This window comes from Semicossyphus pulcher, unplaced genomic scaffold (assembly GCF_022749685.1).
Source record: "Semicossyphus pulcher isolate SPU_LCO1_2020_fin unplaced genomic scaffold, fSemPul1.0.p SCAF_4, whole genome shotgun sequence".
Taxonomy (NCBI): Eukaryota; Metazoa; Chordata; class Actinopteri; order Labriformes; family Labridae; genus Semicossyphus; species Semicossyphus pulcher.
Window position 1 is genome coordinate 4,678,286 of NW_027211715.1, and position 26,582 is coordinate 4,704,867.

General features: G+C 41.9%; 1 protein-coding gene across 1 annotated transcript in view; it reads right to left on the reverse strand.

Moving 5' to 3' along the window:
* Positions 1–7,639: 7,639 nt before the first annotated feature.
* The window catches only part of tprg1 (tumor protein p63 regulated 1), a 32,869-nt gene continuing 13,926 nt past the window's right edge, over positions 7,640–26,582 (reverse strand). Inside the window, exons 5-6 of the mRNA XM_069680186.1 lie at positions 14,067–14,220; positions 7,640–8,619 (exon numbers count right to left, since the gene is read on the reverse strand). Coding sequence (XP_069536287.1) covers positions 8,425–8,619; positions 14,067–14,220 — 349 coding nt within the window. The 3' untranslated portion in view covers positions 7,640–8,424. The remainder of the gene's footprint in view (positions 8,620–14,066; positions 14,221–26,582) is intronic.

A 26,582-nucleotide genomic window follows, 5' to 3' on the forward strand; every position in this document is an offset into this window, starting at 1 on the left:
TAAACTTGATATTTAAGTGCAGGATCTTAACTAAAGTTATCTAAGATATTTATAATATAATGTAACTGCTTCATTTGGTTTCACAGCATTTGAATTTTGAGGTTTAAGGTTTAAATGTTTCCACTGTTTCCAGTACAACCTTTGTCATTTCCCTTCATGAGAAGCGGCATAACTCTTCTTCTTAAATGCATAAAAAATGTAATAATCATCTGTTTGTTGCTGCTCTGCTTTCACTCTTCATAGAAATATAAAGGTAGGAGAGTCAGATAAAGGTTGCACATTTCCTGAATGTCCGTCTCAGCTTTTGTTGTCCATAATAAGAATCAGGGAGTGTTCTGTAGCATTCTGCATAGTTGGGAGGGTTAGTGGATTTGACAGTTCTCCAAGTGTCCCATCGCCCGGAGTTCAGCGAACTCGCTCCAGACACAACAGTGACAGCTGGGGGAGGGATAAATAAAAACAGTGTCTCTATCTCCATTACAAGACAGCAATCCAAACAACAACCCAGTAGCCTCTGTGCGCGTGTGCTGACACATCCACCAACAGCACACACACACACGCACGCTTCTCCTCACACATTCACTGCTTCACACTTACTGTGTTCACCGCTGCGAGGGCAACAGATGGAAAAAGGAGCGAGGCGAGAAGAAGGGGAAAGCGTCTGCAGGGCAGAATAAATGCTGTTGGACTTGGCCCGTTAGCAACCAGCATTCCTGTGACAGGTGTAACATGTTTACCAAACAAACAAGCAACACACATGTGAGAGAAAGTAAAACGGTGACCGGAGGTTGCATGACCTGTGAAAAGAAGCTGGTATCCAAGCTGGCATATCTATGAGGGCTTTGAAGGTATTTCAGTGAGATGAGAAGACTGCGTGCCACACCAGGGTTGCAACAGTGTCTCGCAGAATTTGTCTTATGTTACTCGCCCCGAGCATCCCAGGCAGCTCTGGTTGTTAGCCGGGGCCATGCGGGGTCACAGGCGCTGATGGGCAGTTTTTAAGCCTCTCACTTTCCCGATCACATTCCTCTGCGGGGCAAAATCATCTCACATCACAATCAAGCAAAATATCCACTTGGACCTGTCGAGTCGGACACGGAGGAGACTTCCGACACAACTTTCTGTGACCTTGACCTCCAAAAAAACTTGGACCAGGCTGTCTCTCCAACAGGCCTTATGTTTACTGGCTTTCTTTATGCTGTTTTTAAACACATCATGCCTCTTGTGTTTCCATCAGAAAGTGAAGAAAACTCTCAGGGCCTTTTATTTTGCAGAATTCAGACTCTCATTCTGGCTTTTTTTCCCCTGTCAGAAGTGCAGCCTGGTGTCAGTCCAAAGCCGTAAACTGCCAGTTGATCAGTTGGATGTTCTGCTGGTGGAAAATAATTGGAGTGAAGTGAAGCCATATTATCTAGCCCGCGGCGCTAACTTACCTTTGCAGAAAGGAATGCAATCATTAGCTTTGAAAGTCATTTATCTTGTGAGTCCATGTGCTGCTCTTCGACAAAGACACGCGTACAGTACTGTGTTTAAAACGTGATGAGGAATTTAATCAGACAGATTAGGAGCAAGTAACATAATATGGTTGTTTAATGTGTTCATCAAGATTTAAGCCAGAGTGGTTCTATAGAGGCCTCATTGCTAAACTATTTTTTAAGCAATTTCCTGTCACAGATAACGTGTGTCTGACCTGTTTAGACCAGACTTATTCTTGTTCTGAAGTTCTAAAAATGCTCATGTAAATCAGGAAGTTCAATGACATGAATGATGTCACCAACCACAAGGTGCTCTCTCTCCAGCAACCAAACAGGAAGTGGCAAATCGGGAAGATTGTCAACGAATGAGCCACTGCACACACATGGGGCTGCTGTATGGAGGCCCCGGACATGCATACATTTTATTTACTCCGTTTTCCCATTATAACGAGTAAATTACATTTGTTTTCTCAAGATCTCAACTTATTTGTTTCTGATTCACTTGCAGCACCGTAACATTAGATGATCAGAACTCGTATCCCCAGAGCTGCAAAAGCACAAAGCAATAGAAACATGCTAACTTACGTCATTAGTGTGGGCGATGGCAGCATGGCACGTCCTGCTCTGTAATATCACAGTGACCAGCCTGTTGCTTTGTTTTCCAGCAGTGTTGTGACCAAGTCATCTTTGCTCAAGTCCCAAGTAAGTCTCAAGTCATTTGGTCCAAGTCTGAAGCAAGTCTCGAGTCATTTTTTCTTGGGGCAAGTCAATCAAGTCGCAGGTTATGTCAAGTCAAGTCAAATCGAGTCCTTAGTTAAGGCAAGTCAAGTCCCAAGTCAAGTCACTTTTTTCCCACCCTACATCCAGCACTCTCACCTGTAGTATCCGGTCTTTATAAAGAGAAAACACAAGGTGTTAGCAGCCCGTCTAATAATGATATTTAGGCCAGTTTATATAACCTGTTCAAAGAGTATGACAGTAAATCGTATCTCTATTATCTTGGCACAGACGCAGCCATGATGATGGTCTGCTCTGAGACCGTATTGAGTAGTAACGAGTACGACTGATGAGGCTTCTCTTTGGGGGCTTTGATGTTGTTGCCATAGTGAGGAGTTTGACTGACAGCCATTCATCCAGTCATGACAATCACATACCGGGGAGCTTTTTGAGTCGTCCAATCATGATTCCCAGTTTGCGCTGCGAACATACTTGATAGTTAGAAACTTGACAACACTGAATGTTATCTTTTTATATTTAACAGCTAACATTCAAACTTATGAACACACGCAAGTCATCCGAGTCATCAGGCCTCAAGTCAAGTCGAGTCTCAAGTTATTTACTTTTTGTCAAGTCATCAAAACAGTGACTTGAGTCAACTCGAGTCCAAGTCACCAAGTCTCAAGTCCACATCTCTGCTTTCTGGATCATCAGAAAATGAGTTGGGATCTCGAGAAAACAGCCGGAAATAACTCATTATCACGGGGAAACAGTAAATATAATGTATGGATGCTTGTCCACATAGGGCTTCTCAGCTTTCAGCGTGTTTTCACTGAATGCAAAGGTTAAAGGTATTTTTAGAATATACCAGCTCTGTACCACTGCAGAAGGGGTCACAAGAAACATCTAGCATGCTACATCTATAAAGAAAAAAATAAATAAATATATATATATATATATATATAGAACCGCTTCACTTTGACATCTGACAGTCCTTTCCTTTGGGACTATGTTTTGAACCGTACAACTGCTCCGTATTACTGCGCATGCTTTGTACAGAGGTTCATAGCTCAGCTTCTGTGCAGGAACTCCGGCCTGCTTCTTCAGAGCCCTGCTGTCATGGATGATCCTTGTTTGGCTGTATTTGGTTGTTTAGTATCATTTCCTGTTAGTTTTTTGTCATTCACTACCCTCGTGTTTCTTTGCTTCCTGCCTTTGTATTGATGTGCCCCATCCTTATTGTTTTTACCTGTGTCTTTTTAGTTTCACCTGTGTTTGATTACGTGTGTATTCAGTTTGTGTTCCTTTGTGAAACCCTTGGTCAATCTTCGCTGATCCTCTGTGAAACCTTTCCTTCATATTTCGTCAACCCTTCTCCCAGAGTCCTTGTTACTCCCTGTGTTTTTTCATCTTTGGCTGTTTTATTCCTCCTTTGGATTATTTGTTGCCTGGACTCACAGAAAGCCTCTTGTTTTGCATTTTGCTTTTTCGTTATGAATAAATATCCTTGTCTGCGTCTGAGTCTTCTCCCTTTTTGTGTATGATCCAAACGTAACACTCGCTGAAGCTCATACAACCCCACTTCACCAAACCCGAACGATCCCTGTAAGGGACTGCATCATTTTGTTTCTCATGGACAAAAACATCGGCTGTTGTGGGGCCTACGTGTCACTGCTCTAAACTCTGCCAGCGACAAACGACTGGTGCATCTTGGTAGTGCATTGGCTTTAAAAGCTTATGTTACAGTTACTTAAGTTTGATGCTGTGCCTTCATTTGATATGTGGCTAAGGGAGCCGGGTGAGGCCCCCAATTTGGACGTAGAGCTTGTGGGTGGAGAGTGTCTGCAGTGTTTGCTTTAACCTCCACATGTTACTCTCTTGGTTTGCTTTAGTCTTGCTTTTTAACTACGTTGCCTATTGATGTAAACATTTATAATTGTATGATCTGTTATTGTTGCTTTTATGTACCTTTGCGGACAGTATATCCAACACTTATATAAAATAAAAACTCTGATCATCTCTGGAAATCCCTCAATTAAGTCTAATAACTGCGCATAATAAATGTCTGTAACATGACGTGCCCGTGTCAGTGCTGCCTCATCAGTGGATCTTGAGCGGTACAGACTGTACGTGCAACTTTCAGAGCAAATCAGAGCTCTTATTCAGATGAAGCACCTCCAGGGCTGAACATAATGATCTCTAAAGCTGCAAAAGAGCATCTGAGGACAGAGCTGGAGCGTACACAACAACACACCCACACTCCCTCTGCTCTCCTGCACGCACATCTGCACCTAGACTGGCCCGTGTTTATTCTATATATCTTGGCATTAAAAGTAAGTCACATCACATTTAGACGTCGGGAAAGTGAAGTGATGCTCTTACCTAAAGACTCAACGACAAGGTTGACAGAAAACGAGAGGAAAGGTTAGATAGGAGTTCAGATCAATCATGACGGGACATGTAAAGTGCATCACTGGAACAGAAACAACATGATCACAACATCATGTGAGGAAATCCTTCATTATATCAATGATTTGTGACATGACAGCGTTTGAAGCCTTCATTGTCGTGCTACGCCTCAGTGTTTTGGGAGTCTGCTTCACCTGCAGCTAAGATAAAGTCAGGACAATTAGAGAATAAAATAATTACAGGTAATAACATAACCCATGGAAACCAGAACAAAATAAAAACACACAGCTGGGAACTTTTCAAATAATAATCAGGTGACCTTAACGAAAATATCTCTTGAAGTTTATCTGCTCATTTATCCGGCAGTTAATTCTGTTTTCTGAACATCTTTTACAACCTGCAGAGCTGAAATATGGACGAGCTGCTTCGCTTCGGGCCAGAGCAGCGCTTGATCCAGGAATCTGAGGAAACATGTTAACCCCTTCAAACCCTCAGGGAATGATACACGATACTGAAGGTGCTGAACTTCACCATTAACTTTACTTTGTGGAATAACAGCTGCAAGTAATGCTGGGACGGTCACTACTTAACCCTGTTTCCTGAAGAGAAACCCTGAGAAGTGACTAAACACTGCAGGATTAGTTCGTCTGTAGTCATTTGTATCTGTCACTTAGGAATAGACGTGCAGTTAAAATTTTTATGTATATATCTGTACATTTTCACATGAAACATTCCTGCTTTTGTTGCCTGCCCAGGGACAATGTTTGTAAATGAGCATTCTTGCACACTCTCACGTTTACATCCTGTGTTTTTGTACTGCTCTTGTAAACGTCTCAAATAAATAAACAAGAAATAAAACAATCTGATGTAATTATTTCACTTTAAAGCTGTAATTATTAACTTGCAATGCAATGCATGCAATCCAACGTTACTGTTTATAATGGTATCCATTAGATAGCAGCCTTACTGTTTACTATATGTGTTATAGTAAAGAGTAACAGTAACGGGACTATTTTCAGTTACAAGCAATTTCAAATCTAGCAATCAAATATATGAATATTGGTATTTGCTAATCCTTGTAATGCTTTGTTACTTTGTTTTCTTTAAAGATGCCGAGGGTCGAAACCTGCAGCCGATGCATTGAGGACAGTAGCTTCTGTACATGGGGCCGCTGCTCTACAGCTAAACCAGCGCCCCAGTGATGATATGTTAGTGAGCTTGTTCTCCGTCTTGCTGGGAATTTGATGCACAGTGAAAGTCAGTTTGGTCAGTGGGTGCAGACTGTTAGAAGGCGTGCTAGCTTAGCTAAGATGGAGGTGAGGGGAGTTTGTTAGTCTTCTCCAGAATGGCAGAAATGTCACCACAATAACGAGACAAGCAGCTCCAAGTGTTTGTTGTTCTATTCAAATGTTGTGTGTCCCGGTTAGCTGGCTGGTTAACATTACCCTGGGTAAACTTATCTGTAGGTGTGTGAACCACACAGCTTCACCAGGACATCAGGACAGTTTCCACTTGTTTGTTCAGCACACTGACTTCATAAAAGAAGTTATCATAGCCTCTTGGTTTCAAATGTGAAGCCAATGTTGAAGTGCCTTAAAGCTGTATTCTTTCGAATGGCCAGCAGGGAGCGACTGCAAAAAGAAGTCATATTGAATGTAATCAGATGAGAAAAAGACTTGAAAAAGAGTTTATGATCTCAGTTGCTAGTTTCAAGTCTTCTCTAAAGCATGATGCTGATTTCGTAAACTGTGGTCCTATTAAAAATAAGATAGATGATGATGCAGGGTATGGTTTAAGGTGTGGCTAACTGATAGCAGGGTTCACACTCTTTTTAAGAAATCATTTTCCAGGACAAAAAGATTCTAATACAGTGTCATACTTTTCTATCGTCTTTCAGTTGCTTAGAAAGTGTCTCAAGGCGGCAACCTTATATCGCTCGCAGGACTCAATCGCAAATGTGACTGCTCCTGGAGCCGAGACAGCAAACTTGTGCTACCGGAGCTGAAATTAGAAAATATCAAGTAATTTTAAGTCAAAAGATCCAGTGTTTTAGTTGCGGAAATGAGCATCACGATCGCTAATAATATTATCTAAACAAACAAAATTACTTTACTAACTATTAGCTGCTCACTTTACATTGCTAACAATCTGCTGCTTCAATACTGCACACTAACCAGGTACAGCAACCTCAAAGGGTCAAAACTCAGAAACGCAATGGGTTTAAAAATACCGCCACCACTAGGAGGAGACATTGCGTGCCAGATGAGAGCAAACCTTTCTTACCGCACAGCTTATCCCACCAACAGTCATGTTTCAAACTAAAATACGCACCTAGCTTTATGTATGCAAACTGAGTGAGGGGCTAAAGTAAATTTAAATTTTCCAGGACAACATAAATTATTTCCAGGATATTTGGTAATTTTAATCAATTTCCAGGTGTTTCCAGGACTGGAAAACTAATCTCTAAATTTTGAGGTTTTCCAGGACGCGTGGGAACCCTGGTTATTGACAGATATGTCGAGGCGCAGCAATAAATATATCCACCAACATGGTCACCTCTGTCTCCAAAAACAACAAGAAGATGGTGATGGCAAATCTCAATGCCAAACTCAAGGCTTCAAAAGGATTGTCCAAAAGCCCATTTCAACGTGACATCACCTTGGCTGTGTCCACTTCCAACATACAGTCTACAAAATGTCTAATTTCTACATTGTCTACAAATGTCTACATATATAAAATAAGAAATGTGATGTGTGGACGTGGAAGCTTTAGGATGCACACCTCCAACTTCTCTGCAAGGTAACCGAGTGGGTCCTGCTGTGTGAAAAACTATCTGCACTGTTTGAAGCATGAAAATGTGGTGTCAGTCATTATTAATCACCTGTTTCATTAAAACAATATGAATTTAAGTCTGCACATCTTTAGCTCTACTTCTGTTCAAATATGTGTTCAATAAGGGTTCACTGTTGTATTAAACTGCCCTTCCTGTTACCACGGTGACCACAGGTGTGTCTGAACAACCAGGGAAAACATTTGTGATTACAAAAATTGACTGCAACAAAACACATCACAAGCTGTGGCAATTCTGAGGTGCTAATAGCCCCACTTGGTTTATCTTTCAACAAACATACATTCTTATTTAGCAGGGATGAGGTCTGATAAAGTGCACTGAACAAAAACAGTGCAAAGGAATCTGCATAACAAATCTGCATGTTTTATACAGCTTTAAAGGGAAAAGAGAACAAAATATGTTAGACTGCGGTTCCTCGTCTGTCACAGGCTCACAAGACAAACAGATGATACTAAAACACTGCAGAGTGACGCGCAGTAAACACACAAATCAAGGGAAATTCCAACACTGTACTCACTGTAAAAATACACCAGCAATGATAAAACTAAACTGACAAATGTGCCCCCATGCTCCAGTGAATCTCTAAGGGGCTGAACGGCATGGGAATGAGCTTTAACAGAGGAACGGGGGAGGAAGAAAGGAGTCCCATTGCGAAAGAGTTGAATTACCATATCACTGAGGAGCAAATACAAAGCTCCTTGAGAGCAGCGGGGGATCCGTCATCCAGTGAAGAGCAGTGTTGAAATGTGGATATTTCGGAGTGCTCGCACACCACACACTGGTAATAAGCAGCGGGGGAGATCACTCAGTCTTTAAAGCTCACACAGAACATCCTGACAATCCAGCTTCACTGTGACACAAACCTGAATGTGGAGGAATCTTTGGTCAATCCTTGTAGAATTTAAATAAACAAACATATGAACATGAATTCAAGAGTCTGAACTACAAGGCTGTTATATAAATGCACACGAGTTAGAAGCCGATGTTTCCTCGAGCCATGCAGTATCCCAGTTTGTTCTGGTTCCCGAGGAAAGACATGATGCCCACGTAGGCATCGATGTGGATGTTCTGATTCAGGACCAGGACGCCGTTGGCCTTCCCAGGGACCGGCTTCATGGCGTGGACTCTCTGCGCTGCATCTTTGAGCTGCTCACGGAAGGTCTGGATCTGTGAACGAGAAGGTGGGACACATTTACTTCCTTTTTACAGCTCTTTGACTCCTTGCCTTAGTAAGGGCGCGACATACAGGAGGTTACAATATCCTATATTGAGTGATTTAATATATTTGAGTAGGCCACAGGGATACTCTATATATATATATGTATAAATGCCCTCAGTATATGTTCCACAATAATACATGCACATCCGTGTGCATATTGGAAACACTGCTGACCCTGTTCTATTTTGTATTGGGTTGTAGTGTGTATGGGTAGACAGGGAGAGTCGTGGAAAAAAGACTTCTTATACAACAGTTAGTTCCGACCAAGTAATCTGATTGGACAAGAGGCATTGTCCCAATCCACGGGCTGCATCCTTCAAAGGAGGCGGTCCACGGAGGATGCTCGGTTCATGGCCTGCGCAGACCGTTAAAGCCGAACTGCAATGAGACGGTCTGGTCCACGGAGGACTTCCCGTGTGCGTCACCAGCTGTTACCCTTGCTTCACCAAACGCTGCTCCTGTCGCCTAGCAAAAGGTAGCTAGTGGGCTAATTAGCTAGCATAACTAACGTCACGTAACTTATGATTTTAAAGACAATTTGTTTTTTTAACATTTGTATCGCAGCCATTCAACTGAGTTGAAACCAAAAACCTTTAAAAGTATATTCCTCGGCCGTGTTAGAGTCCGCCATCTCGTTTGAATAGGCACTGAATCTGTTATGGTATATGTTGGTATGTTGGGCCACAGAGGATGCACCCGATGGATCCTTTATGGCTGCATCTGAAGGAGCCTTCGAAATGGGACAGCCTTCCACATGCGGCTGTGACGCAATCAGCCTTCAAATACGGCCTTCGAAGCCTGCAGCCCCTGGATTGGGACACAGCTCATGAGTGCTGATATAGAGAACAACATCACTGGGACTTTTCACTCTGTGTATCACTCCGCCTCAGCCAGGTGTTCTGAATACTATTTATTAATGTTACAGCAGACCGTGTATGTCAACATTAATCAAGCTGGTTCCTCTGAATCACACAGCAGACTCTTATTTCACTGGTTGATGATACATTAAAACAAACAGATAAATGTACATGATAAAAAAACAGCTGATCTGTGGTTACCTGTAGACACAGAGAGCAGGAGATAATTTGGGTTGCTTGGCAACAGCAGTTCAGTTAAGTTGTGGAACTAGTCGAGTTGGTGGAGCAAAAAACAATCTGTTGTTACTTTTACCTTCTATCTGCAGCTTGTGTAACTGTTGTATAAAAGCAAGATTATCTTACTACGACCGACTGACAGCAGTGCTTCGGTACAACATCACTCCCTCTCATGTGATATTGCTTAATACACTCATGCACTCCTCACAATTTCAAGAAAACTGCCTAAATCTCTTCATCTCTCCACTTTGCAGATTTCTCTGCTGTCGTCAACTTGTAAATGATCCTTCTTCATGTGTTATGTGTCCGTACTGTAAAATCCGGAATATAAGTCGCACCGGAATATGAGACTGAATATCACGGGAGTATCCCCGAGGGAAAACGGTTTCTATAGCTATTTATCAATAAAAACGTGGAAGTTATTTTAACACTATTTTACTTTATTTTCATTTAAAACACACACAAATCACAGCCCACCATCTGTTTTCACCATGTCGAGTTTGCAATCCTGCGAGCTGCTGGTGTCCAGCTTGATTGATGTGAGGGTGGCGGCTGCACTGGCGGTCATGACGTCGCACGTCCGTGACAGCGCATGTCCGGAATGAAGCGTTAGCTAGCTTATAGCACAATCGCCTGCGTAAAATACCATAACACAATAAAATACATCTCTCTGCATTTTATACCGGTGTACTGGTTGCACCGGTTTATAGGAGGCAGCCCACTTTTTAGATGAAAAAAACTGTATTAAAAGTTTGTCTTATACACTGAATTTTAAGGCAAATGTCATAACTCCGCCTACTTGCTCGTGGCAAGTTACCTGCTGCATTCAAACACATCGACTTACATTTTACTCGGAGGCTGGCAGGAAAATGTCTGCAAAAAGACATTTTCAGGAGTGCAGTGCATGTGTGAAATGGGCTTATGGCACACACACACACACGCTGTTGATAACAATAACTATTTTATACCTTTAGATTTGATCCCAGAAGTCTTTTAACTTGCTTTGAGGTCAGACAGTCTTTTATTTTGTCTGCTTTCTCTGCTAAATCTTATCAAGCCTCTCCTGCTTACCCCACTCATGTTGGGACATTCTTCATTGTGTACTAATAACTGTGAAGTTAGCTGATCAACACTACACTGTAAAAACTAAAATACTACTTGTTGCCCACTCACTGTGTCACATCATCATTACTTTGGATTCTTGCTAAATGTTTTTCCAGGTCTTTGCACACATGTTTCAGGCTCAGCTGCCCGTCACCATTTGTGTGCAGTCATTGAAATGTGTCCGATCACACCTTTCTCTCTCTGACTCTGCATACTGGCTCAAACAGCTCGTGTGGAGGGTTTAAAATATTACCAAACCTTTGACACTGTTGAAATTACCCAGAATGAGATTGTTCCGCTCTTTTCTCCTCCTCAGGCTGACTCACCTGCTTGCTCATAAACATCTGGGTGATGTTGAAAGTCCTTTTAAAGTTCTGCCAACACACCATGTTCTTTTGTTTTTAGTTATGAAACCAAATTGAGATGTGTCAGTAAATGAGTCTGAACCTAAAACATTAAATATGTATTCTTTATATATGACTGATAACTGTGAGGTCTTTGGACCCAAGTGTGAGTGTTTGATGAGGCGTCCAAACTGACAGATTACACATAATGATATCTGAAGCCTAATTCCTGTAAGTCTTTTCTGTGCGATGACTCATCCGACCACGTTAAGTGTCTCAATGATTCTCAGAGCACACGCCTCCACCTGCATTAGTCATTAAACAATCAAATCAGATATTTCCACAGAAACTCTGACTAGTTCAAAGTTCAGTTCAGCATGATAATGTACTCTCTCCTGTCCGTTCAGAGACCTGCAGCTGTTCTGTTGTAAGAGATTTATTTGCAGAGATGTTCTAAGATAAAAGACACGGAAACACACGTCATCTTTTACTGGAATCAGTCCAAAGAGTCCAAAGTTGATCAAACAGCCTTTTAAATAGAACCACAAATAAAACCTCTGTAACAAGAAATACTGTTTTATAAAGATCATTTAGGACAAATAAACTTTAAGTGAAAGTTCCGACAGAAAAATGTACCCGGTAATAAGAAATATCATGCGAGATAAAGTTTGTGTCATGTTGTTTGTGAATCTGTTCATTGTGTTGTCCATTGTGGTGTGCTTCTGGTGCCGCTCTCTCACATTGTTTCTTGTGCTTCACATGTATTGCATGTACTGCTTCTTTTATGATTGGTATGCCTGCTTGCTTGATGCCAATACTTGTGCAATGCTGTTAAATGTTGTCCTGTTGTGCGCATGTCTTATGCAGTTGCAGAGCGTTTGAAGCCGTTGTGTAGAGTTGCAAAAGATTTGACTTGTCAAATCTCCAAATGCAGTTTTAGAACTGAATGATGTAGCTGTTTCACTTCAGCCAGTCAGGAAACAGCATAAATTGGCATAGGCACCCTGTCTCTGGCGCTGCAGTAGCTAAAGACGGCTCCAGATCCTCTTTCCAAACTCGACGTTAGACGTTTATGAATCAATGTTACAGCTAACATTGTGACACATTGTGATAATTCATGTGACCTAGGCCTCATACGATCCTTATAGTATTAACGCAGAAGTAGTGGGGTATGTCAGTGCGACGTTGCTATGGAGACGGTCAGCTGCGTGGCATTGCTTTGATGTGAACGGCCCAGTTTTCGAACGTTTACGATCAGATGTCAGGGGATTCTTTTGACAGTTGAATCCAGTCTCGCTGTGAATCATTGATCTGAACCGGTCTTAACTGATTGTTGCCTAATGCTGTTTAATGTGATGCTGCGTGCTTCGCTCCATGTGCCTTTGTAAAATCCTGCCTGGGTGTTTTTATTAGCACATGTCTAATGTTGTTGGTGTGTCCTGCATGCTTTGTGTATTTTATGCCACTGGCTACTAACTTTTTAACTTTTAACACCATCATGACACTTTCTATATATACAATTGCAATAAGAAATATTCAACCCCACAAAGACTGTCAGGATTTTGCTTTGGGTGACTTCTCTATCAGTTGAGTGATGCATAAAATCAACAAAGAAAATGTATGATGTAAAATTTTGCTAATATAGCCACGTCACAATCAACCTCTTTAAAATATGCCTGCTTTTAAAACCTTTTGAAAGTTGTTACGGCTTTAAGTGGAGTGAAAACATAATGAAGCCTTTGGGATCTCTATAATGATCCCTAATTTGCTTTAACTGTGTTGCATAGATAAACCCCACCCATGAAGGTGTGCAAGGTGAGTTGCAAGCATGTAAGACAAAGAGGCTTTCACAAATCCTGAGAGAGGAAATTATTTCATCGCACCTGAAGGGCAACAGAAGATTTCCAAAATATAAAACATTCCAAGAGACACCATTAGAGCATTATAAGGAAGTTTAAAAACATATGGAACAGTTGCAAACCTGCCTGGCCGAGGGAGAAAGCCCAAAAGAGCCCTTCACAACTTAATCAGGACAACTAAGAAAAAACCCTGTGTTACTGCAAAATGCCAACAGGATGACCTGATGAAGGCCGGGACAAGTGCTTCAGCGAGCACTGAATGAACAAGGACTTCATGGCCGGACTCCGAGACGCACTCCACTCTTGACCAAGAAGAACATTAAAGGTCGACTAGAATACGCCAGGAGAAATTTGGATGAGACTGCAGAGTTGTGGGAGACAGACGAAACCAAACTGGAACTTTTTGGACACGTGGACCAGCGGGATGTCTGCATGACAAAGGCCAGGCGCTTCACAATAATGTCTTTCGAGGTGAGGGGGTTGAATATGTCTGATTGCAACTGTATATTTTATCAATGTTGTTGTTTTTTTCACAAGCTGTTGTTGTCTTTTTTCTCTAGGGAGCTTATTTTAACATCTGGCCAGGGACTACAGATGTAAACTAGCCTTTTGGCTAACTCTGGCATATTTACAGAAATGCTGATTAATACGCATTGTTCCTTAAAAAATTTAATAAATAAAGTAAAAATAAAGTTATCCCTGATTAAAGATATTCGCTGTTACTTAAATGTCACATTTTGCAGTGTGGATATTGTTCCTGGAAAGAAATATTGCGGGGAATTTTTGTTTGTCAAAGCTATTCGCACCTTTAGTTTCATACCGGTCTTCCTCATTGATTTTCGGTTGTGGAAGATTAATATGTCAAAAATAAGAAAACAACATTAAAACCACAGCTTGTGATCAAAGAGAGAAAATAGGTCAAATGTTTTTGTGTGATTTGAGTGAACTAAACCTTTAAACAATGTCCCCTGTTGTCACTGATTGGTGAACTTACGTCGCAGAGAGTCGTGAATTTGTCGCCGATGTTCCTCACAGGGTGGTGGGTGAAGGTGATGAAGGGGAAGTCTGTGGCGAAGGGGTTCCACCTGGAGGTGAAGGAGGGCTCTCTCAGCCGGTCCCAGAAGACCCGCACCCCCTCCCCCTCTCTCCTACACACAAACACACACAACAAAACGACACGTTTACTCAACCATGTGACAAATCTTTATATTCCACAGTTCATGTTGTCACCTGATCAGACACAAAACAATGAATTTAAATGGTTTTTCTTGCCTCTGGCTGCATCCATAATAGCTACAACTAATGGCATACACGTTTTCTACTTTAGCTCTTATTCAAGGCATCATGTAGGATAAGGAACGCTAACAGTGCTAAAAATACAGTATATCAAACTGCAGGAACTTCATGCTGGCTCTGTATTTACTGTATTCTGGTTTCTTATTGCCTCTTTGGACGCAGTAAGGAGCATCCAATGACTACATAGCAAGGCCTAAAGATTTATTAAAGACCCCCTCCAGTGAACATCAAGTGTTTAACCTTGTAAACATCTCCATGTGGTGTCTTTCATGTGCTACAAGAAATATCAGGGACAACATCAGCAGTCATCTCCATGACTGGGCCTGTCTGCTTTTAACCTGCAGTGTACCAAGGACAGGCCGAACAACACGTTTTAAGATTGGCAGGTTTGTGACGTCACAAACCTAAGGAGCCAATCCCGTTAACGGACGGGGTGACACAAACTCACTACTGACTACTAACGTTAACATTGCTACTACTACTAATTACTACATTTCAAGCTAGCTAAGTTTCAACAGTTAGTTGCCACTAAACGATGGCAGAGAGGGGGCGGTTGGAAATGTGCATAGTGGGCGGGGCCTATGCAGATTGGGGAATTTTTAACGAGGGAGAAGGAGGAGACGCCTTGGGAGGATTTTTACAAGGTAATTAAACGTATTTTGCAGAAAAAACATGTCAGACACAATTTGTTGATGTTGAATTTTGTAATAATTTATCGTATAACAAGACTTAAAAAATAAAAGTCTTTTGGTGCCATGACTTTAACCAAACAGAAAGTCAGCCATTCTTAATATATTTTGAAATTAAAGTGTATTTTTGGTCACTAACAAGCCTCATACTTGAAAAATTCATCCTAGGAAATTAATTAATTCAGCCATTAAAAAAGTCCTTATGGGCCCATGTCCACTAACGGCATTTTTTGTGCTGGCAGCGCCTATTGTCGGTACAAAACCAACCTGTGCAGCGTTTTCAGAGCTCAGTGTCCTCAGCGCTAAAACACCCTTGGAGTCAGCTGTTTTTTGTCGCCGTGCTCTCAGTTGAAAATAGTTTAACTTTTGGAACACCGCCACGCTCGTCAGTGTCACTTCTCCATCACCGACCAATCAAAATCAAGAAGGGGCGGGTATTCCAAAATTAACTTTGTCAACAACAATTAGCGGAGAAGAAGTAAATCCTTTCATTTTTTTGAGGGTACAACTTCCTTGAGCTGCTGCTAACGCCAGGACACGATTCCTTTACATCGTTTTTATGTTTTCTTTGTAACATTTCCTTGAATAAAAGCAAATATGAAGCATACAGAGCGATTTAAAACAGGCTTAACGGTCACTACCGAGGGAAGTGTCGACAGACAACTTTCATTACCTAGCAACAGTAAGTGCCGATGAGAAGTGCTCTGAAATCAAGACCGTGGGCACTGCCAGCACAAAAACTCCGTTAGTGGACACAGACCCTAACAACAAAAATGTACGTTTTTATTTTGTGAAACATTGAGATTTCGCCACCAAACAGGACGTTTTTGTATCTCAAACTCCACATGGATATTTAGAGTCTTTCCCTTCAGACATCTTAATGGCAGTAACATGGTGCGTCTCTGGCTCGGAGGTAAAGCGGGTCATCTTTTAAGTGGTAGATATGCAGTTAGATCCCCGGCTCCAGCAGTCCATGTCTAGATTTGCTTTAAAATAGCTCCTGGAGCCATCTTTGTGTAAAGTAGATCAGTAACGGTGAGCAGCCTGGCACCTTGTAGTGTAACACGCTGAGCGATCAGAAGACTACCTAAGAAGTGAATTTACCATTATGTCTAGAATCACAGGACCAGCTGCTGGCAGAGAAAGAAAGCTTTGTGAGAGAAACATCTTTCGATTTAAATCAATGTTCCATTGTTTGGTCTGCACGTGTTGCACATAAACAAAAAGCACGTTTAGTACGTCTTTGTGTCTCTTCTATAGCACCAAATATTAAATCCTTCATGCAGTGTCCAAAACAAATGAAAATCCAGAGCTGCATCAAAGGTTCAGTGTCCTGTACCTTTACTGTCTCTCTGTTTTAGCCTTAAAGTTCTTTACATTATGCACATAAATAAAAACTTCCAGCTACCTTGCAATGTGTAATTCAGGACCATTATTTTTGCTTTACCAACAGCCCACATTATTTCACCAATGCGTGTCCACCAGACCTGCTGGTTCCATGAAACAAAGTAAGAATAATATTTAAAATAAATGACACTAATCTGTCCTCGGGGCAAATACTTAATGTGAGAGGAATCTCTGTTTGCCAGGTTTAGAGCTAATCTACAGACTGTTCATCTTATTCTTTCTTCTCCTTTTCCTCCTTTTGACTCATTTTAAAGTAAATACTGAAGGTTTAATGAAATTGCCCCGGGGTTATGTCTTTCCTCGGCTGAATGAAACCTCAGAAGACTGAGAGCAAACAGACCTCCGAACACTCGCAGATCCCACCTTTGAAACTATGTTGGTGTTGATCTACACGCTGTGAAGATCCTTACAACTCTGTGTTTACTGTTCGTCCATCACATTTGATCTGGGGCTCTTATAGTTTTAAGACTGAAGTATCTGTGGGCTATACAGTATCTTTGTTACCGTTCAAAAGGAGCAAGGTCACTGAGAGTTCAACACACCCTCCTCTGCATCTCTCTGTAGGCCAACTTTAACATTCTGCAGAATATTAAAAAAACAAACCTAAAACACAAAAGAGATCTGCAAAAGTTAAAAAGCATTTCTCTGATATTAGTTCAAAATCCAGTTTGTAGGAGCCGTCTCCTCCAGTCACGGCAGCTGATTGAACATGGGAAAGGTCTGTCTTCAGTGGCTCTTCAAATGCTCCACTGTGATACACTGGGCAGTATGGGTGCCCTGCATCATTACTGACTTTACTTTAGGAACATGCAACACAAATCCAAGTATAGCAAATGAACATAAAAACTTTTAACAAATCATAAATTAACATTTTTTATATTTTTCAATCAGAATTGCAAAATATTTGTTGCTTCCAGCTTCTTGGTTGTGAAGATTTGTTGCTTCCCCTGGTTGTAAGTGTTAGTAAACTTCAAGAGTACGACACCAAGTTTGCAGCAAAGTCCTATAACGTTTGTGGATTTCAGATCAAACAGAAATATAATCTTTTTTATTCAATACATTCTTCTTCTTTTTCCCGCAAAGCAATTCAGCTGCAGCCAGTCAGAGTTTCAGTGTGTGATGGTAGAAACAGCTCATTTGGCATTGAGCTGTATAGCGACAAATCATAACCAAAGTTACCTCAAGACACTTTACAAAAAGAGCAGGTCAGACCGTACTCTTTTTATGTTATTTAGAGAGAGAACCAACATGAATCCACCATGAGCAACATTTGGCGGCAGTGGCAGAAAAACTTCCATTCAACAGTCAGAAACCTCAGGCAGAACCAGGGAGATGCAGGATACAGACAGGCAAGGCTTCGGCGGTCGTAAGCTAACTTCTTTCTATTCTTTCCATTACACAGCCCCTATGTTCAAAAAGTACTTCCCAAACTTTGACGTCAGTCTGGTCAGGCTCTAGAAAACTGTCATGATATTTTAGATTAACTTGATATTAAGAATTTAATTGTTAGATACATTTATAACTACTAAAAATCAATTGTTTTGCAGAAATACATTTGCACATCCAATGAAATTACTTGCAACTAATATGCTCTGGGTATTCAACTTAAACTACGGTGGCCTACAAGGGCAATCGTGCAGCACCAGCCCAAGCAGCTTCCATTAGAAGAAATATGCTGCCCCTACAGGCCTGGAGCACTTCTGTTGTATTGACTGGATTTGCAGCAGGTTTTTGTGCATGTGTTTTCTGGGTGTGTTTTGGCTTTTTGCAGCACGTTTGTTTCATTTGCAGCGCGTTTCCGGCGTTGCATTTGTTTTGGACTTTTGCATGTGTTTCTGAATTGGCATAATTTCTGAATTTGCAGCCTGTCGGCCACCGTGTTATACCTTAAGATGATGGCTCACTAAATAAGGCTTGTTGCACGTTTTGGAGACAAAATTCACCGCATATATAAGCTTGTCAGAGAATCTTTAAATCTAAGTCTGTGCACTAATGTTTCATCTAGATGCCTTGTACATGTTTTGATGATGTACAATTAAATACTGTGACCCAATTTAGGATTCATGTAACAAAGCTAAACCTGTTCCCTTCTCTTTGTAACCGGCTGATCATCACGTGTTTAACAAAGCAGGTAAACAACTGCCAGGTAAACCCTGATTCAAAACAGTAGCTAGAAAAACCTGCAGTGACAGGTTTGACTTCTTAATCCAGCATAATGACACTCGTAGTAGAAGAACAAAGAAAAGTGTTAGTCTTTTAATGACACTACAAACAACAGAACAAGTCAGGTGGAAATAATCTATACGCACAACAAACATTAAATCAGTCGCTGACTTTAAACCAACTGAGCGCTTGTCTAAAGTGCAACACGATAACACAGATGAAACCTATTACCTGTGTTTTTTTAACCTCTTTTTTTTATCCTTTTTATAGAATACGCTCGTAAAAAATCTGCCCTCGCCTGTCATCAAACAAGATTTAATATGAGACACGACTGTCAAGACTTCGTCATTTCTTCAGGCACTGTGCATTGTTGCAACATTAATGTGCTGCATAATTATAACAATGTTAATCAGGGTTGGGCCGGCTGATGATGCCATCACTCATCGCTAAAGGCTAACTGTCATCGACCAGGAAGCCCTCTAACATCGTAACATCAGGGTTTTAAACCCACCAGCCCCCCTGCCCTGACACTACTGTTCCTTTTTTACTCAGTCCATCGCCACACTCCTGAATCAGCCATCATGAGTCTTTACCTGTGACTCGTGTTCCAATGCCTCTCTTCATCACCTGTGTTGTGTAAAGCTCAAATTTCCACACAGTCAGAGAAAGCAAGAGTTTGCAACCTGCTCATATTCAGTTATAAAATCCAACGCACCAAGACGTCCCAGGCGCAGCAGACATGATTAAGGTTCAAAAGTGGCATAGCCTCACAGAGAGTGTCAAAGCAGCCAAAAGACTGGAGTCGCACGGACCTACTTCACAGTGTCCAGCATCTCTCTGCCCTCCGTGTCGATCACCCTTCTGTGCTTAAATCACAGTTTTGTCACATTTTGCACATTTGTATCCAGAGTCTGTGCAGTAGAGATCGGCTGATGGAGCCACGGTATTAACATCCCGCCCCTTCCGCTACCCCATAACACACATTGACCTTGTGGCCTTGACGTGTTGGAGCCCTCAGATGGGCTCAGTCTGCAGCAGAACAGCTTCTTGTGTCGGTCTGAAGCAGATATTCACGCTGATGGAAAGTTCAATGACTGTAGTGTTAGTGTTAGTTACGTCTCCTCTCGCCGTTCCTCCTCCACTCTGCTACTCGGGGACAGAACGCTGCAGGAGCCCCATTTGTCAACAGAGCTGTCAATCATGAGGTCACGCCCCCTTTTTATAGCATCAAATAACTAATTAAAATTAGTATTATTGCACTATATAGTATTATTATGGACTGGGTGTCTGGTGCAACATTAGTGGAAAAAATTCACAAGCAGCGCCCAGTTTGTGACGCGTTTTCCATCAGCCAGCAGTGGTTGGTCTGCCAGAGAGGGTAGGCGGAGCTAAGCGGCTGCTTTTCCGCTCTCTGCAAGTGTTGCGAGTAAACAGTAATCTACTATGGCTGAACAAACAAAGAAAAGATGGATGACTACAGATACAACTTCAACAAGAAGTGAAAATCCAAAGAGAAAGAAACAAACTCGACGCTCAGATGAAGCAAACAGTCTAAAAAGGAAAGCGACCGTCAGCCAGGAAAATCAAGAGTTACAACCGGAGCCAACCGTGGACGTCTGGTTAAATTGGGACATATGCGCCCGCAACTCATGCCATTAGGTGGCACCAAATAGAACGAAACTGAGAACTTCGAGAATATCTGCTTCAGACCGACACAGGAAGCTGTTCTGCTGTTAAACACGCTGAGGTGATCTTTGCTGCTTCTTTTCGGTAACTTAATTGTGTGTTTTGGTCAGAGGAAGTGGTTACGGCGGCTCCACCCTGCACAGCTCTGGCTCCAGATGAAGTCACCAGCACAAGTTGGCAGCGCCCGTCACGGGGGCGTTATTGGCTATCTTGATATACAGTCAATGTATGAAACCAAACCAAAAAATCAGCCCTTGCCGCCTTTGTCACCTCTACCTGTTTTCATTTACCACTCGTTGCTGTGAGTAGACGTCGGCAGCTTTCAAAAGGCAACTTGAACACATCAAATTATAAAGTTGAGCTTGTTGTTGCAATTAAAAAACCTTTGTTGGTGCTATTGTGATCTGTCAACAGCTGTAACTACTGTTGGTGGTATTAGAGGTCTGCAGGTTCAGTCTCATAATGAACCTGCCGCTTTGCATGAAAAAGTAAAAGAAGACACATAAATGAGGATGCAGGCGATTTCCCAACAGTGTTCTGATTTTCTTAATGATCTGTCACTCTGATTTCACCACATACCTTGTGCAAGAACACTTCCTGCCAAACAGAATTAAACACCTGAGGCTAAACAATAGCGCTGAGGCTGTTGATATGTCACCAGCCCAGGGAGGGGCTGCATCATAATGCAATCATCCAGCCCTGTTTACACAAGTGCTTTCAAAATGACAATGCTGCTGCTGCCGAACATTTTGTGCCTCCTCCAGAGCAAATGTTGTGCAGGGAGGAAAGGGGGAGGACAGAAAGAAGACGTACAAAAGCAAAGCCCGGGTTAAAAGACTGATTATATTTCAGCAGAAGCGAACGGGGATGGCGGGTTTACATTTGTACACATTGCCCTTTGTGAGAGCACACAGCCATTGCCGTAGTATAAATGGGGATATAAAAAAGCTTTGGTAAATTCCACAGGTAAGCTATCACTGGGAGAGGGACCAGCCCAAACAGGCAGAGCAGGGCTGGGCTTTGCAGCCAGAGGCCTTGGAAGTCTTCACTGTGTTTATGTGGCAGAGCTGGGGTTTGGACTTTCACTGCGCCTCACTTGGAAACAGTCACAAAGCACAGAAACGGTGAAAGCAGGCTGCGTGTTTGTCCTCTTTCTCAAGGAGACATTTCGAAGAACTGACAAACAAACACCTCAAGAAAGAGGCCAAACTGAGGGAATGCACCCTCTTTTGACCTTTCCAATACAGCTCCACTTAATCCAAAGTGTTTACACAAAAGTGCACACATGCATAAGAGAAACACTGAATTCTGAGCTTAAAGGCAAGTGACGAAAAATTCCTCCCCGGGCTTTCAAGTGCTACAGCTTCATAAGTCAACACACAAGATAAATATCAGGCCCAGCTCCAGTTGACATGGCAAGTGTCCCACATTGTCTCAGAGCGAACAAACAAATCTGGTCCGATTGCTCAATAGTGCCTGCAGGTTTGTCAGCCATCCATACATGTATCCATCCAACAAGGTTTCATTCAGCATGTGAAAGGGCGAAGAGGAGAGGGAAAGGGTGGAGCGATGGCTAGAAAAACAAAGGAAAACAAAGAGAATTGACTGTTAAACACAAAGCCTCTATGATATTCAGGCCTCAAACTGTATTAACATTATTCACCATAAAGCTGCTCCTGCAACCTCTCAAACCTGGAGCATACAGCCATGTTCTGTAGGTGTCATGATGCAAAAGCTGTGATATCATAGCTGCAGGCTGTTGGCAAAGATATTTCCACCTTGAAAAAGCAGAGGCCACGAGCTGAAACAGCTCCAAAGGTGTATGGATTTAAAACAGCATGCGAGAAACATTATTCGTCTGTTGGTGGTTATCAATTCATGCTGTACACCCCGGGAGCAGCAGGTGTGCAGACTCTGCTCCTGATCTCTGCTTTGTTTTTAGGGATGAGTTTATTCTGTTTAGTGTTGAAACGGGAGTCACGCCACAGGTAGAACACGATACCTGGAGATAAAGTGTTTCAGTTATATAAAAGATCTCGTTTTTAATGTCTCTATTTGTTTTGTTTTTTTGCAATTCATGCAAAGTTTGTCCTACTTTTCAAAGTGCGGTTGAGGGTAACTTTCAATCACTCATTCAAGGAAGCAGGAAGTGTGAAGTTTAATCAGTGACGACATTTATGTAACATAAGGGGTTTTTTCCCTCATCTATTTGCATATAGTCAGTCCTCAGTGTCAAAATGCCCAGCAGGCATCATAAACTGTCACAATGCTGTGCATAACACAGAACGCTTGGTTACATTGTACGCTCGGTTTTCTGAGTGAACAGAATCTCTCCAGCTTCCTGAACATATAGAGTGGGGATATAGTCTCGATAAAGAATATATATATTGTCTTTACATGAGGCTAAATCAAATCTGAAGTTTTAAAACTAATAGACGGGCCCTCTTCAGAAGCAAACAAGCGGCGTCAATGTTTGCTGGGATAGACAGTAAACATGGAGGGGAAGGCAAAGGAAGCTGTGGCCAAAAGTAGTGTTTGGTTTAAACGTATAATAAGTAGGATTTTACAAGAAAATAAAATATAGACTTTCACAACTATAATATATATCCTCACTTGTGGGCCTCTATACATGTGTGTTGGTGAGTGTGTGTGCAGACCCTTCCCTCTGCATCTATTCTGTTGTTTTGCTTTGCACGGGACGTTTTCAGGAGGGGCGCTGTTGTGGTTCCCTGAGCCAATCACAGCGTGCAGGTGAGAGTGGGAGTGGTTCAAATTAGCAACAGGGCCCCTTTCAGACCGGTGACCATGGCGAAAGAGTCACGATTTGAGGTGAAACAAAAAGGGGGAGGACCCAGGTGCAGACTTAAAGATTTATTAAATAAAACAAGAGGCCAGATCCAAAATGGCAGAGCACTTACTCAGGGGAGGCACGAAGAATAATCCAGTGTAAAAACACGAGGAACAAATTCACAGGAGGAAGGTCACGGACAAAGACTCAGTGAACTGGCACAGAAGGGTAGGAACACAGAGACTAAACACACACAGGGTAATCAGGGACGGGTGAGACTAATTAACACAGGTGAACACAATGAGGGCAGGGCACACAATCTGAAAGGCGGGAAACGGAACAAAGGAAGGAAGAAAAACAAGACATGACATACCTGGGGCAAGAACTACAAAATAAAACAGGAAACACTTGAAACCAAACTCAGGACTGACGGGACTACGAAGCAAAACAGGAAATAATCTAACCCATGAAACAAACGAAATGCAGAACTAAAGTAGACTAAACAATGACAAGAACATGGAATAAACTAAGCACAAAACTAAACAATAAGAATACATGACAACAGGAGACAAAGTGACCAAGTAAAACAGGAAATAATATCTGAACCCCAAAATACAACTCAAAACATAACTAAACTAGAATAACTCATGATAGGAAGAGCGATGCAGAGTTGGCCTTATTTCTGTTGGACAGGTAGGTGCCTCAAACCAGGTAGGACAACGGTAACCAGCGGTTAGCATGCTAGCGCAACGGTAACCGTGATGCTGCTGTGTTAGGTCGGCGGGGTGGGTGTGTTCTCACACAAGAGCGTGAGAGTGAGCTTCTGGTGCAAAGAGCCAAGGAGGAGGGGCCCAGTTTGAATGTGTTAATGTGACAAAATGGAAGGAAAAATCCTCCTTATTATACCTTAAAGTCGAGTGTATGGCAGGCATTCCTCACAAAAGGCAACTATGTTAAATGTCCATTAGACGATTTATTGTTTTTGACATGTTATTGAGCTAATAATGGTATCATTAAAAAATCAGTCAGGCTTTCATTTAATGGAAACACGCCTTCTCTTTGATCTATATATTAATACTGTGGGTGCTTCCAGCTAATAACACATTCTCTTGATAATTAGAGATTTAGGGAGGAATTCACCAAGACGCTGATAGCACCATAAATTGCACATCATTCGCCCCCTCTATCTGCTCCGTCATAAGGTCTGATTCACAAAGCAAATTGCACTATCCCTTATAACACTGCAACCCAGCAGGAACCCAATTTTCCCTGAATGTCTGACTCACTGAAATACACGCAAACAGCACCGGAGCACAGAGATTCTTCGAGTCTTTTTGTGTCATTTGCACAGGTTTAGTGGAAGCAAAAGCAGCGCAATCCTTTAGCGAATTAGGCCCATAATGTGTTTTATATATAATGTTCTCTGAGGCTCTTGAGGGGGCGTCCCACAGTTTAAAAAGTATCCCTAATTAGGTAATAGTGATGTCATCAGGGTGATTTCAGCTTGGGCTCTAAATATTTATCACATTACACACAAGAGGTGTTTCAAACAGGTCTGCTTTGTTCTATTACTCGCACTTCTGTATCATTTAGTATACGAGAAAAAGATTGAGTACGTTCCACTTCATGCGCATCGTATGCTGTTTGCAAGCCAGCATGCTTTACAGGCTATTCAGACCCACAATCCTTTGCAGCAGAAGCAACGACACAGCCATTAAGCTGCCTGCACATGGAGTTTTGTATATCCGAGGCAACCATTTATCAATAACATTAAAACATTTTTGCAAGGGACTACGAGGGATGTATGCACAAGAGGGTCAAAGTTCAAGCTGCAATGTTATGATAAAGTAGTGTGCATACTACATGCAGAGTGTGTACTTTGTAAGGGCAGGTGCAGTATGTACTACAGCGAAAAGAAAACTGAAGTGATTTGAAACAAAGCACAGTAAAATCAGGAGGCTGAGGGGCTAAAACTAAGAGACACTTTCGATGCATTATGGGAAATGTAGGATCCAGTGTTCCAAGTTCCAAATTATCTGTCCTCTGAGCTTTCGGGAAGTGCAACAGTCACTCACTGTTTTGCCTCTCTGATCTCCTTTTGACTTCAGCCTTCAAACAGCTAAGAAGCTACATGCAACTCTCTTCTGCACTAATGGAAGCTTATCAAACTCCTTTCAGTAATCCAGAAGAGGCTGTGGTTTGAAGGGTGCAACTTGGCTTCATACTCTTTCAATTTTTGCAACTTATTTATTTATGTGACTAATCGAGGATGTTGCAAACCAAGGATGAGCCAGAAAAGGTTTCAGCCTCGTCTTTTCAGAGTGCTTTTAAACGAATTACAAGTTTGCAGAGTCTGATTGTGTGTGTGTGCACACCCTTCTTCTTTATATCCTCAACATTTAACTCGCCTGCTTCACGTCGCAGCAGTCGCGGCTCTGACTAAACTATGATGTGATGAGGTCTCACACAGAACATTATGCTGATGATATCTTAAGTAGCTGCTATGAACTGACTGCCCTCTGCTGTCTGAAGGTGTAAGCTGCTTGGGCTGGTGTAGGTGTGGTCAGGGAGACGAACTCCTGCACAGATTTAACAACCTATTGATCGGAGTATTAAAATAAACTATTATGTTATATTACTGACAATGTGAGGAAGATATTCTAGTTAATAAAAGTTTTAAATGTTAAGTAGTTGAAGGTGGGGGCTAAATAAGGCATCATTCCCTCTGAAGCTGTATCCAGAAACAGAAAAAGCTCCGTCTGATCAGACGAGGAACAGAGGGGGAACAGAGGAGAGCAGGGCTGGGATTATTTCCAACCATCATAAATATATATACCTCCTACAACAGAAACTGAACCAGCCTCTAGTGGGGTTTCTTTAAACTCACACACCCATCTCTTTCAGACAGGAATAAAAAAAATAGATGATGTGCCTGGTAATTAGTTTGTCTAGACAGTTTGGAAAGAAGACACTTAAAACGCATCTTTCCCAACAGATGCAGAATATATACAGTGTGCTTTTTCTTCATGGGAGCACCTGGAGAGTGTGCGATGAAAACAAAATCATCAGCGCTAAAAATACTGACACTCCCTCAACACTTTCCATTGGCATCTTCAAGGTTTTTGGGGAGGCTGAACGACGAGCTGACGCCAAACACGACGCTCTACAGAGGCGGCCTGACGTCTTTTGTTTTGAAGCTGATGGTCTGGGAATGCAGGGGTCAAATGTTCACGAAGGTGTCAGTTTAGTAAGTTAGTAAGATATTTACCTTAAAAGAAGAAAGCCTTGATTTACAGGGTAGCACAATAATATCCAAAGGCATGATTGCGATGGTCTGCTATGTCTAAACTCTGATTAAATCACATTTTATCATCAACTGTGGCAACAAACTAACTAAATCTACAAGAACATTTGGATATAAATCTAAAAGGAGACAGATTGTACTTTTGAAACGTGTGTTTTGAATGTTTTTGAGTCACAA